The sequence below is a fragment of the Colletes latitarsis genome, chromosome 6 (genome assembly GCF_051014445.1).
Source record: "Colletes latitarsis isolate SP2378_abdomen chromosome 6, iyColLati1, whole genome shotgun sequence".
Taxonomy (NCBI): Eukaryota; Metazoa; Arthropoda; class Insecta; order Hymenoptera; family Colletidae; genus Colletes; species Colletes latitarsis.
The window spans coordinates 27271403-27282530 of record NC_135139.1 but is presented as its reverse complement, the minus strand read 5'-3'; the positions used below and the strand labels follow the sequence as shown (position 1 = coordinate 27282530).

The window sequence follows — 11128 nt, the reverse complement described above, 5'->3', positions numbered from 1 at the left end:
TTCCAGATTGTTGGAATTTACAAGCAATTCAGAAATGAAAATAACTATACTATACCTAGATATAAGAAATATCTTGATGAATTTAATTGAAGAAATTACTCTTGTCGCGTTATATTCTAGAGACGAAACTCGAGCATATTTTGAATTTCGATTCCAAGTGCAGATACGTCTCTTCGATAGTGTTAAGTTAGGAACGACATTAAAACGCTAATTGTATTATTTACTTGTAGATTTTCCACTGAAACTAATGGATTCTATATGGATAAGAGATTATTAAAATTAAGAGCCGGCCGGCCGACCGGCCTCTGTTTAGCCGGTGGGACTAGTTTAGAATAGGCTAAGGAAAAGATAATCCTGCAGATCGATGTGATTAAAGGTATAGTTAAACGCATAGATTCGGAGCGCTAATGCGCTAGATCAAACTGCGACACTACTGTGACCAAGTAGCGAAAAAGACGGTAAATTTTGAATATTTTGTTAGATAGTTGTTAGGCTGTGATATTATACATGGTGGAAGTAATTTTCCACGGTCCGACGATCGCTACAGTCGCGTCGAGAAATAGACGGGTAGCGACATATCCGGTTCGATCCTTGGTAACGTTGAATTTCTTTTCAGAAAGGAAAATAAGGAAGAGAGAAGATAGTCGGGACCGAGTGATAATTTCCTGAAAGAAAGAAAAAAAATTCAAGGAAAGGAGTAAAAGCATCGTTTGGTTAAAAATTGTTCGGAATAACGGAACGTGGTAGACGCCTGCGCGTTTGAAAACAACTAGAAAATGTATATATGTATATGTATATCTACCTTGTAATAACTCTGTCCATAGTTGTGCGGTGGGTGGTGGTATGTTACATACATACGTGCCGTTTACGAACGTTAGCGATGAAGTTAGCGGTAACGTTTTCCGTGCCGCTAATCGTTGGTCGGTCGTGTACGTCCGTTCTTCTGGTCGGTTCGTCGATTTTTCAAAAGCGCGCACGTTCGTTTCGTCGGTCAGCCGAGCTTTAGTCGATCGGATGCCCCGATTCATTTCTTTCTTCGCGTTGCAGTGCTTTCGACCCGTTGGCGCAAATTGCGCAAATTGCGCAAATTGCTGTACCTGTGAAACGAAATGGGAAAAGTGAAGACGAATAATTGTCCGACGTACGAAAGTTGGTTCGATTTTCGATACGGTATTCGCGTGAAAACAGGGTTTCAGTGCCGTAATCCGAATAGGATTTCGTTCTGATATGCAAAGACGGACAGTATGTTCATCGAGACGGAAAGAAGAAAGAATTGGAAATTGTTTGAGCATGCATACCGTCGCGCGACGCTGTTAACAACGAGACATTTTCTTTTGTTACTCGTTCTAACTACGGCTGGATTTTGCGATGCAAAACAACAACAAAAACAACAGGCAGGTGCGTGTAGTGCGTTGAATGTGTGTCGCGAATATGTACATGATTTATTAATCCTTTGTTAACGTTGGGCACCAAGTATCGGGCGCAAATCGATTCAGAATGTTTGCGCAACGCGGGATTCCTTTTTTCCTCTAACACGCGTCGAACGAGACACGCGCGAACACGCGCGTGTAATTAAACACATCGCGTAAGGCGATTGAAACAAGATCCAGGCATATATGTAGATAATAGTGTATACTAGCGACGTTTCGCGGTTAAAGATTTCGAGTTTGTGCCGGTACTGTAACGCAAATAGTATACTTGCGTATGAATTTATGTTCGATGAAAGAAGAAACAGAATGTATTTGTGCGATGATAAATTTCTGTTGGGAAGGTTGATTCGATAGTCGGGTTGTTACTAAAGTAGATAGATGTTTGCGCAGCATGGGAAAACGGATCGATAAGGAGGCGCGTTCTTTGCAATCTTCGGAACAGTTAGATGGTATCGACCATTTGGCGAAACCATGCCGACGAGCATGCGCATCGATATACCCACTACGTGTGTATTTAGCTTCATAAATATAAAGCAGCAGATGTAAGATTTTACGAATACGTGATTCGCGTTTCGATAATGGAACGCGCTCGATAAATTTAACCACGCACGCATAATGTTAATTGCACGGGAAATAAAAGATAGACGCAATAATCTGTATCCGTTACGATACATATGTATATCCCTGTATTTTTCAACTTGAATACGAAATGTAAAATTAATAATAATATTCCGACGCTACGCGTATAAGATATGCTTGGATTTTTATGCACTATGTATGTTGGTGTTTCAGTTTCTTTAGATAAATTATTTCGAATAGGATAATTTATCCATATGTCGGAAACACGCTTAAAAGTTTCTACATGTAGATACGTCGTTGATACGAGTAATTCGTAATTGGCGTATACTGTAATAATTTACTTGCAGATGTTGACGGATTCCAACGAGGTTGCAAACTCGAAGGTCTGCACCCACTTTTGATCGTTACGTACAAAAATATCGCGATATCCGTAAGTATAAATCCCTTAATTACTTGGAAACAGTTGGGATTGGAAAGAAAATAATTGTTGTTTCAGTAAGATATTAATTTTCCTAAACGGTTCTTTCAAACGAATAAATAAATAAATAAATAAACGAAGAATACGTAGAGTTGACTGTTTTGTACTAGGTAGATAAAATTACGGTATCGCATGGAGAACGGGTGACGATAAGATGCAGGGAAATCGGGAAATACAAGCTTATCGGCGATTCCTTGTTGCATTGCCGTAACGCAAGTTGGGTTGGAAAACTACCTTCCTGCACTCCGACAACGGCAATTTCAAATTATACCGGTGAGCGATCTATAAGCGACCTAACACATTGATATGATACGCACAAGGATCATTTTTACCGGATCGAAAACTGAATTTTAATAATATGTAAATAAAATTCGATGCGTGAATTTCTCGATATTGTTAAACGGTTTTCTCAACGGAGACAAGACGAATGTTCGTATAGTGATTCTCCTCCGATGATTGTTCGAGGAGAAACAGAAGACGTACCGCCAACGATCGTGTTCGGATTACCGGCAGGTTCGGCTGCCGTTGAACCGTCGGGTGCCCTTGCAGTCTTTCCAGGAAGCATTCTTCATTTAGAGTGTCTTTTCGATAGAAAACTTGGTAATCCGGAGTGGACTTGGACATCGACGTTTCGTCAATATTTAACCGGTAAGCGGTCGGCGAGCGAATTTACGTTTTACACGGATGATAATTATAAAACTAGGAAACGTTTTGTAAAAAAAATTGTTAAATAAAAACAGGATGGGCGATCGCCGCTCGCGAACGAGACTGGAAGTATCGACTATCGATATATTACGCGAAAACTCAAGATTCCGGTGTCTACACATGCTCGACACCCCGCGGACTATCAAACTCGATCCGCGTTATCGTCGTGGGTAAGTAATTCGGGTAGGGAAAAGCAGGAGCTTTAACAAATTTACTTGATTCGCGTTACAGATGTTCAGTGCCCGGTTCTGAGCCTTCCCGAACCGCCGCTGATCGGAAAGATCCAAGGAGCACGAATGGGTCACGGAGCAGTATTCGAATGTCCTGTTGGTTACAGACTGGAAGGTGCCGCTGGTATAACCTGCCAATACAATGGTAAACATTGTAAAAATGATCTTTTAATCGATACGTGTTGTTCGTATGAGAAAAAGATGATCGGTAATCGGTGTTTGGAAGGCAACTATGGTCCAAAGTTATTAACGTTGGTTAGTTTGCGCAGGTAAATGGTCCGGCGATATGCCACGATGCGAGACTATCGAATGTCCGCCTATGAACACGTTCACCGACACGTGGTTGCAACTTCTCGAGTACAATAATACCTTTGGCGGTAGAGCTGTGTTTGCTTGTATGTGGGGCCATAAATTATCGGGATTGCAGAGCATAGAATGCAAAGGGGATGGTTCGTGGAGCGGAGATATGCCCAGTTGCACGGGTAAGTATCGTACGGATGGATATTTTCTTGAAAATGATCACCGTAAGTCTCGGTACGAGACGACTAAAGATCCGTTCCACGCAGAAATTACCTGCCCGGCACCCTCGATACCAAAGAGTGGACGGATCGTCGAGCAAACGCATCGCCATGGATCCTCGGGAAGGAAACAACAGCGTCGGAGCCGCGTGCACAAGGCCGGTGCCCTCGTAAGATTCGCTTGCTTGCCGGGGCACCAACTGTTGGGCGAGGCCTCTATAATATGCACCGAAAATGGAACGTGGTCTCACTCGTCGCCAGTTTGTAAGTAGATCGGACCGAATCGATCGGATCGCTATAAAAGTTATTTTTATTTCTGTTAAATATATAGTTTCGATTCGGTTTCTAGGCAAAGTAAGATGCTCTTATCCTGGCGATCCACCTCACGGACGAATCGCACCACTCAAGTTCTGGTACAAACCTGGCGATAATATACAGGTAAGAAAAACTCGATTCGATAAAATTTTATCCTTTTCAACGAAACTTTACGTACGCGGTGACTAGGTAACCTGCTCGCCTGGATACGTGACACCTTTGGAGCCTGTACGGAAACCAACGTGCCGAGAAAATGGCATATGGAGTGCACCACCTCCCCCTTGCAGATCGTACAAAGACGTTTGAACCAGACGAGATAACGTTTCGACTACCAACGCGAGTAGTATGTACATACGTTACAATTAACAACCGCGGCGAACGAACGCACAATCGATAAACCGTACTAACACGCATATAATAAACCGTAATAATCACAACTCGCCTAACGATCCGAAAATAATTCAAACCGACGTCTATTATCTTTCCGAATATCGTACACGTTTAAATATCGATTGTTTGTTTGTTTGTTTATTTATGAAATAAACGATACATACTATATGTATACATATCAATCGGCCTCTCGATACGTCCATTATCGAGAAACAAACTCGAAAGATTTCCGTTCGACGTTAGATTCGTCGAGTTAACCTTTTTAGTACGTAATAGTACGATGATAGAAATCTTCAATTATTAGAACGTCGTTGTCGTTGTCGTTGTCGTTGCGTTGTCGTTGTCGTTGCCGTCGCCGTCGCCGTTGTTATTCCGTCGCAATAGCGACGTTAACGAGACAATCGACGATCGTCGAGTAAAACAGAATCGAACGAACAAGGACGAGAAAGTGATGGGTAGAGAGGAGATGCACACCTAATTCTGTCGATATACGATTTTCGCAATTTTTACCTTATATCCGATATGTTTAATTAAAACATTTACAGTTTGCAACATTTAGTTTATTGATATTGTATACGACGGAACAAGATGTTGGATTCGAAGAGAAATAGTAGAAAAATTCCATCGTCGTGGAAACAAGGAGGAAACTGAACTGCTAGGAGAATAAACTGGACCCCATCGGATCCCATCGGACCCCTTCTCGGCAAGCTACTGAGAAGCTACTCGTTTCCAACTTGACGTGTAAAATAAAGTTCCGTTATTCTTTAAAATGACAAATTCTTGACAAATCCTCTCCTCTGGATTCTACCTGAAAAGACAGTCGCTTATTTTCAGATAATATTATTCGGTTCTTCGTGGAGGGTGGCACGCAACAAGTAAAGCGCGATAGAAAGAAATCCGTAGCGAGTTAGGCTTGCGAAATGTTTTCTAGCAAACGAGCCGAGACGTATCGTGGAATCAAGGACGGAAGGTGGACAACGAAAGACAAATTGGATCAATATCGAGGAATATTAAAGTTATATGGTTGGAAAATACATACATACATGTATATTTAATCACACATCTAACAACGTTCTACCGAGTTTGCGTTTTATTCTTTTTCGTCTCTTATAACGAGGATTAATCGAAACAATAGACGAACAAACACCTAGATTTACACCTGATTTACTCCGAAAACGTATAGAGCGTGAGAAAAAGCTAAAATCTCAACATGCTGTAAAAACAAACAAGAGAATATCGTTGCGATTGGGTTCGTTTCGAGAGGATGTGAGGAAATATCGTCGAATTGTAAGCGAGACGGTAAACGGAATCGCGAAATCTCGTACGTATAATTTGTTGCATGATCGGAAAGATTTACAGTTGAAGTGTAAGGGCCGAAAAACAGAGGTAAGTATATATACAAGTACGCAACTACTTGTGCAAAAATTTTACATATTGTGTACATCTACATGTATCGATCGCAGTATATTTACGACTCTATCTACGAGGAGAATCATCGAAAACGTCGTCAACTAGATAAGCTTCGTTACGAAAAAAAAAGAAAAATTAAACGATCTTTCGAGCTGCAGGTACGTTTTATCTCATACATATGTATACGCACATACGTAGCGTAATAAGCGTTTATTTCTAGCTACAGCATGCAAAACTGTTAAACGACTATGCGCGAGAACAAGAGGAACCATGGGCTCAAGAGCAAACGCAACAGCAACTGGTGACGCGTTATCAGCAATCCATAGCTAAGCAGAATGCAGCCAAGGCTGTAAACATTACGTACGCTTCTATGCTCGGAATTTTAAAAAAGGTGCCAGCCACCTTTTATCAACAAATAAAATATTCACCGATACGAAAATAAAAGTAGCGATCGAATCCTATTCTCGATAAGCACGGTCGTCCAAACGATCCTACGATAAAACGAACGTTACGTTTAAATGCCGCGATCTTCTAAACGAGGAGTATCGCGATTATGCGATTATACACGCATATTATATTAACTTGCACCAATCTTATTTTATTCGTGCACAAACGTGTTTCATTTACACTCGTATCGACGCCCAGATCACTACCATTCACCTTTTCATCAAATTTAAAATGTCTGCGCAGGACGCGGTGCATCACGGGGTCTTATTGAACGCGTTAAAACAAGATCAACAAACTCAAAGCGAAATAATATATAAAACGACAATAATCGGACAACTCGCGATCGAAGAGTCGGATGACATCGGCGATAAGCGTAAACGAATTACTCAAAAGGTATGGGACAACATGAAGGAGAGAGAACATGCGTTAGCGTTTGTTCGCGGCCAGGTCCAAGATCTATGGTCGTTCGCGCAGTCGTTGATTCGAACCGAAGTAAGTTGCGGGCTACGGTATGCAACAACTAAACCAAAAAATATCTCGATTTTACGACTAAACCTCATTCTGTACATTATGCGTGTCACAGAGCGAAACGATGTTCACTGTGGAAATTACACGCGCTACGACTACATCGAACGTTACCATCGAAAAGCAAATAAAATCCTTGGAAGAAATATTCGATAAAGTTAAAGAATCGCTGCTTGTACGTTCCTATCGAGAGTTGCTGTCAAGGTATTGCCATTCGTTTTCTAACACTGCCTACTTTTTTTTCTCGACGCACGAACAACAAACAAGATGCATTTCATCCCGTCCACTGTTGTGCTTTCTTTCTTTCTTCCCGAGCCATTCGATCGAATTTTCAAACGTTTCTATCAAAACAATTTAATATAACCCCATACGGTACAAAGGCAAAGACAGCACAAAGACGCCTAAAATTCGAATAAGCATTTTTTATTTCTTTTTCTTTTTACCGAGGAACTAGACAAACTTCTTACGACCGTTGCCCCGCCTAACTTTCTTCGTTTTCGCTTGCTTCGATTAGACTGGAGGACCAAACTAAGCAAAGAACACGGTTGCTCGAGCAATTCGATCGTAACGTAAAAGAACGCGATTCGTTGTTGAGCCAGAAAAACGATGCTTTATCCACTCTCTCGGAAGTAGAGCACTCTCTTATAGCGAATGCAGAAGAGTAAGTAACGCCGCTACGCGTTTTCACGTTCTTTCACTCTATGTCGTGCACGATTGCTCAACTTTCATTTCCAAATAACGCATACAAATGTTAGATTCGTTCGTTGATTAGCTCTTGTTCGCAGCTTCGCTCGCCTAGTTATCAGTTTAAAGAATCCGTTAATATACATAGAATTTACTAACGAAACGTAAACAGATGCATGTTTACGAACGAATCAAACATTTTTATTCCATGATAAAATTGCTCGACTTTAAATGTGACAACGCAACATTTTTACGTATTCGCTACGTAACAAGACGAACGAAATTCCATCAACTTCTCTATAGATATAACGCAGACAAAACCATTTTATTGGAACAAATCGCGATCCAAAAAGAACGTGAATTCGAGCAGAAAAACTCGAGGAAAGTTCACGGTGAATTATTAATGGGGATAAGAGCTGCGTTGCAAACTATGGTAGCCATGTTGGTTTGCGTTAGAAGGGGAGGGGGGGTTGCTAAAACGCCGAGAAAGCAAAGTCATAAAAGATCGACGAAAGAAGAGAAGGACGATACGGACGAAATGGACGAAATTCCCTTACCGATAATAGACAAAATGGAAACGGAAGGTAAATACGAATGGTGTTTCGTTTTATCAGTATCGTTATCCGATAATGAATACTTTTATTTTATTTTCTTTCTTTCTTTTCTTTTGCGGTCAATGTTGAAAATCGGTGGTAGTAGTAGATCGTCTTTAAAACTCGGATAACGTATTACACTTACTCTGTAGGTTTGACATTATTATCTACCGTAAGTCGAAAAGTAGGAGCATTGTTTGGAATGAGTAACTTTGAATTTGACAAGGATAGAGAACAAAGAGCAAAGGATTTATATCAAACTTACGTCTCCGACTATCATTCAAGATTAAAGTTTGACAATTTAAAATTAGAACCAACAGGTAAGACGAGCAATTACGCGTTAATAATAAATTAACGTGAACGTTGGCCTTTAAATAACTTTGTTTTATCGTTGAAACATTTTTATACGATGCATTTCATAGGCCTATTTGTCGAGCATGAAGTTATCGATTCGTCGATACCAACGCGAGCCGAGATCAAGTTAAGAAGCAGACGTGCGGTAGAAACCTATTTGCAACTAGAATGATGCCTCTGGTTTTTTCATTTTTATGGAAAATCATTAGACTACGCGGTATCCATTAGCATTTAAGAAAAATTTACAATTAAATGCTGGCTTACCTACGGTATAGTAATGTCTCTTTGTACAATGCATCGTAAATGTCAGAAAACACTTTATTTTATATCATTAACTCGACCCCATCCCATGCGTTCCTTCTTCAGTTCCAATCTTAGCCAAGATGGTACATCCTTCCCGAAAGCATATGCATTCGGATATTTCAGAGGTGGTTTTGCTTCTTTAAAAGGATGAACGTTTTTTAACTTTTTTAATAGAAATTCTTTCGTTATCTCTTTCGGATCTCTATACCTATCCAAATAAAGATTAAATGCTTCTTTCACGGGAAACCATGTTTGTGGTTTTACGTATGGTTTTGGAAAATCGTACTGAAATATCGGTTCCTTTGTCTCTGCAAAAGTAACATTACAAATTTATAACATTCGTCGAGCATCGATAAATTCGAAATTAAAAATTATGTGTACCTAACATCGAATGATAAAACTGTGTCACCGTAGGATCCCAGTCGCTCTGATAAAATGCTAAACCAGCCGGAGTAAGATGGTCTTGATATTTACGGTAAAATTCCAATGTGTTCCAATCCCGATCTTTTAATCGTAAACTACAAATTATATACAGAATGTAAAACAAAAGTTATAAGAGTAGATACGCATAAACGTTTGAACACGGTAGCGGTTTTTAAATTACCAGGGTTGAGTTTTTTTATAGTCCGTGTAATCTAGACGCTCGTTTTGCTTATAAAGCACAAATATATAGCGATAATAACCAACGCCTCTAGGCGGAATTGGTCTTAAATAGTCTATTATTTCATCCGCCTGTTCCAGCTTGTTCTCTGGAATATTTCCACTAAAATGAAAAGCATCGCTGTGCTATGTTAATTCCGATGGATCGCCTACCAGAGTCAACCAACGATAAGAATTACTCACAGAAACCAATGGCAGTATTCGTTATTTGAATTTTGCATGTTGCCATCCGGAGTACTCATTACAAGAGTCCATAAACTGTCGGATCGTGCATCGTATTTAACGATCGGGGACTTGCAAGCTTCGTTAGGTTTTATAACATTTCCTGTATATACGCTAGCTAATACGTTGTCTTTTACTTCGTAGTTGATTTCTAATGGTACGACGGGTGAAAAATACGCATCACCGAATAAATCTTTAAAGACTCCGTAATGTTTAGCGATTTTACGATTATGAAACATGCTACATGTTTTTAACCAAATTTCTTTTACTCGGTTTAAATCGACAGATACTATAAAGATCGAGAATAAGAAATATCGTTTTAACGTTGTTGCAGGCATACCATATTACGGTGGTAAATTTGTTACATACACGATCTATTCCTCGCTTGTTTCTCTATTTCAGGATTTGATTTTCTAACCTTCCTTTCCGTGTACCAAGTTTCAGTCACTTTCTTCGAAGGCTTTGGCACGGCAAAACCTATATTTACTTGAAACGATACGGTTGGATCTGTCTCGTTCAGGGCTGAAAGAAATGCTATTAGAATTCCACCGATCTAAAAAACATTCGTCTTTCCTTACATTCGAGTCGCTGCTTTAAAGTACGAGCAATCATTGGTGGTTTCCCTCGTATATGATGTCCATTTCGAATTTGTTCTACACGAATTTTCATAGAGGGTAGAAAATCTTTAGTAAAGATTTGAAAACCTCTATTTGCCATAATTAAATAATTTAAAATAAAGACTGGTATGTGGCAACGAGAGAGGTTATCGATTCGAAAAAATCGTCCATGAATCTCAACTGATCTAGAGTGATCTCTAGAGTAGAATGGAAAAAGACTGCAGCGCTACCGGCCATGCCAATCGAAACTAATCTAGCGAAGAAGCTCTATGTATATTTCCGATAACCTATGAAACGCGGATCGTAGCCATTAGATCATATTATTTGCTATCCAATTAATAATTACATAGTAAATAATATGATCCAGGTCTCACCGCATGGAGGTTGCGGCGTAACAAGACTCGCCCCAACCACCCTTCCTTTCAATACCTACATATTTAAGAGAGAAGCTATCGAAAAGTTTTAAATGAGCTACGAAGGTCGAGTTCTTAAAACAACTGCCCAATCGACAGATGAAAAACCTAACAAAATGCCAATACGTGTGAGCACATGTTTTTTAGAAACGAAATTTAAATGTGCAACTGCACATACGAATCCTGATTATTAAACTACCAATATGTACTTGATTATTAATTATTTATTCGTAAATGGTTGCTTCTACTATAATA

The 11128-nt window shown here is 39.8% G+C and overlaps 3 protein-coding genes across 11 annotated transcripts; 2 read left to right on the top strand and 1 right to left on the bottom strand.

Moving 5' to 3' along the window:
- Positions 1-509: 509 nt before the first annotated feature.
- Positions 510-10634, bottom strand: Mrpl38 (mitochondrial ribosomal protein L38). Of its 4 annotated transcripts, none has more exons than XR_013079821.1 (8): positions 10422-10634; positions 10213-10365; positions 9805-10132; positions 9566-9724; positions 9343-9479; positions 8923-9269; positions 803-1097; positions 510-665 (listed from the first exon to the last, which is right to left on the bottom strand). XR_013079821.1 is itself a non-coding variant. In XM_076766541.1 (6 exons), exons 1-6 carry the CDS (start codon positions 10558-10560, stop codon positions 8977-8979), a joined length of 1209 nt encoding a protein of 402 aa, XP_076622656.1. In that variant the 5' UTR covers positions 10561-10634; the 3' UTR covers positions 8312-8976. The 4 variants fall into 4 exon arrangements, 1 of the variants encoding a protein (XP_076622656.1); XR_013079822.1 differs by lacking the exons at positions 510-665; positions 803-1097 and adding exons at positions 5184-5453; positions 6420-6546; XR_013079820.1 differs by lacking the exons at positions 510-665; positions 803-1097 and adding an exon at positions 5184-5453.
- Positions 1091-4818, top strand: Hig (locomotion-related protein hikaru genki). 6 transcript variants are annotated; one of them, XM_076766540.1, is made up of 10 exons: positions 1091-1398; positions 2357-2439; positions 2598-2760; positions 3001-3135; positions 3228-3362; positions 3424-3567; positions 3683-3904; positions 3989-4204; positions 4290-4378; positions 4445-4818. In XM_076766540.1, the coding sequence occupies exons 1-10, from the start codon at positions 1245-1247 to the stop codon at positions 4559-4561; spliced, it is 1458 nt and encodes a 485-aa protein (XP_076622655.1). In that variant the 5' UTR covers positions 1091-1244; the 3' UTR covers positions 4562-4818. The 6 variants fall into 6 exon arrangements, with proteins under 6 accessions (XP_076622655.1, XP_076622654.1, XP_076622652.1 ...); XM_076766539.1 differs by having other exon boundaries at positions 2962-3135; positions 3692-3904; XM_076766537.1 differs by having other exon boundaries at positions 2962-3135.
- LOC143342861 (uncharacterized) lies at positions 5566-8857 on the top strand. Its single transcript, XM_076767146.1, has 10 exons — positions 5566-5668; positions 5763-6031; positions 6109-6213; positions 6276-6446; positions 6746-6994; positions 7086-7231; positions 7542-7688; positions 8015-8295; positions 8457-8624; positions 8727-8857. The coding sequence occupies exons 1-10, from the start codon at positions 5566-5568 to the stop codon at positions 8828-8830; spliced, it is 1743 nt and encodes a 580-aa protein (XP_076623261.1). The 3' UTR covers positions 8831-8857.
- Positions 10635-11128: the final 494 nt, after the last annotated feature.

What these genes read in the sequence shown, in the direction of transcription:
- Hig (XM_076766534.1), top strand. Translation starts at nt 1,245, where the DNA reads ATGTTCATCGAGACGGAAAGAAGAAAGAATTGGAAATTGTTTGAGCAT. An exon ending in ACAACAAAAACAACAGGCAG is followed by an intron (nt 1,399 to 2,356) that starts GTGCGTGTAGTG and finishes ATTTACTTGCAG; the next exon opens with ATGTTGACGGATTCCAACGA. An exon ending in AGATATGCCCAGTTGCACGG is followed by an intron (nt 3,905 to 3,988) that starts GTAAGTATCGTA and finishes CGTTCCACGCAG; the next exon opens with AAATTACCTGCCCGGCACCC.
- LOC143342861 (XM_076767146.1), top strand. Translation starts at nt 5,566, where the DNA reads ATGTTTTCTAGCAAACGAGCCGAGACGTATCGTGGAATCAAGGACGGA. An exon ending in AGGAATATTAAAGTTATATG is followed by an intron (nt 5,669 to 5,762) that starts GTTGGAAAATAC and finishes TCTTATAACGAG; the next exon opens with GATTAATCGAAACAATAGAC. An exon ending in AGACAAAATGGAAACGGAAG is followed by an intron (nt 8,296 to 8,456) that starts GTAAATACGAAT and finishes CTTACTCTGTAG; the next exon opens with GTTTGACATTATTATCTACC.
- Mrpl38 (XM_076766541.1), bottom strand. Translation starts at nt 10,560, where the DNA reads ATGGCAAATAGAGGTTTTCAAATCTTTACTAAAGATTTTCTACCCTCT. An exon ending in TTTAAAGCAGCGACTCGAAT is followed by an intron (nt 10,366 to 10,421) that starts GTAAGGAAAGAC and finishes CATTTCTTTCAG; the next exon opens with CCCTGAACGAGACAGATCCA. An exon ending in ACAAGCGAGGAATAGATCGT is followed by an intron (nt 10,133 to 10,212) that starts GTATGTAACAAA and finishes CGATCTTTATAG; the next exon opens with TATCTGTCGATTTAAACCGA.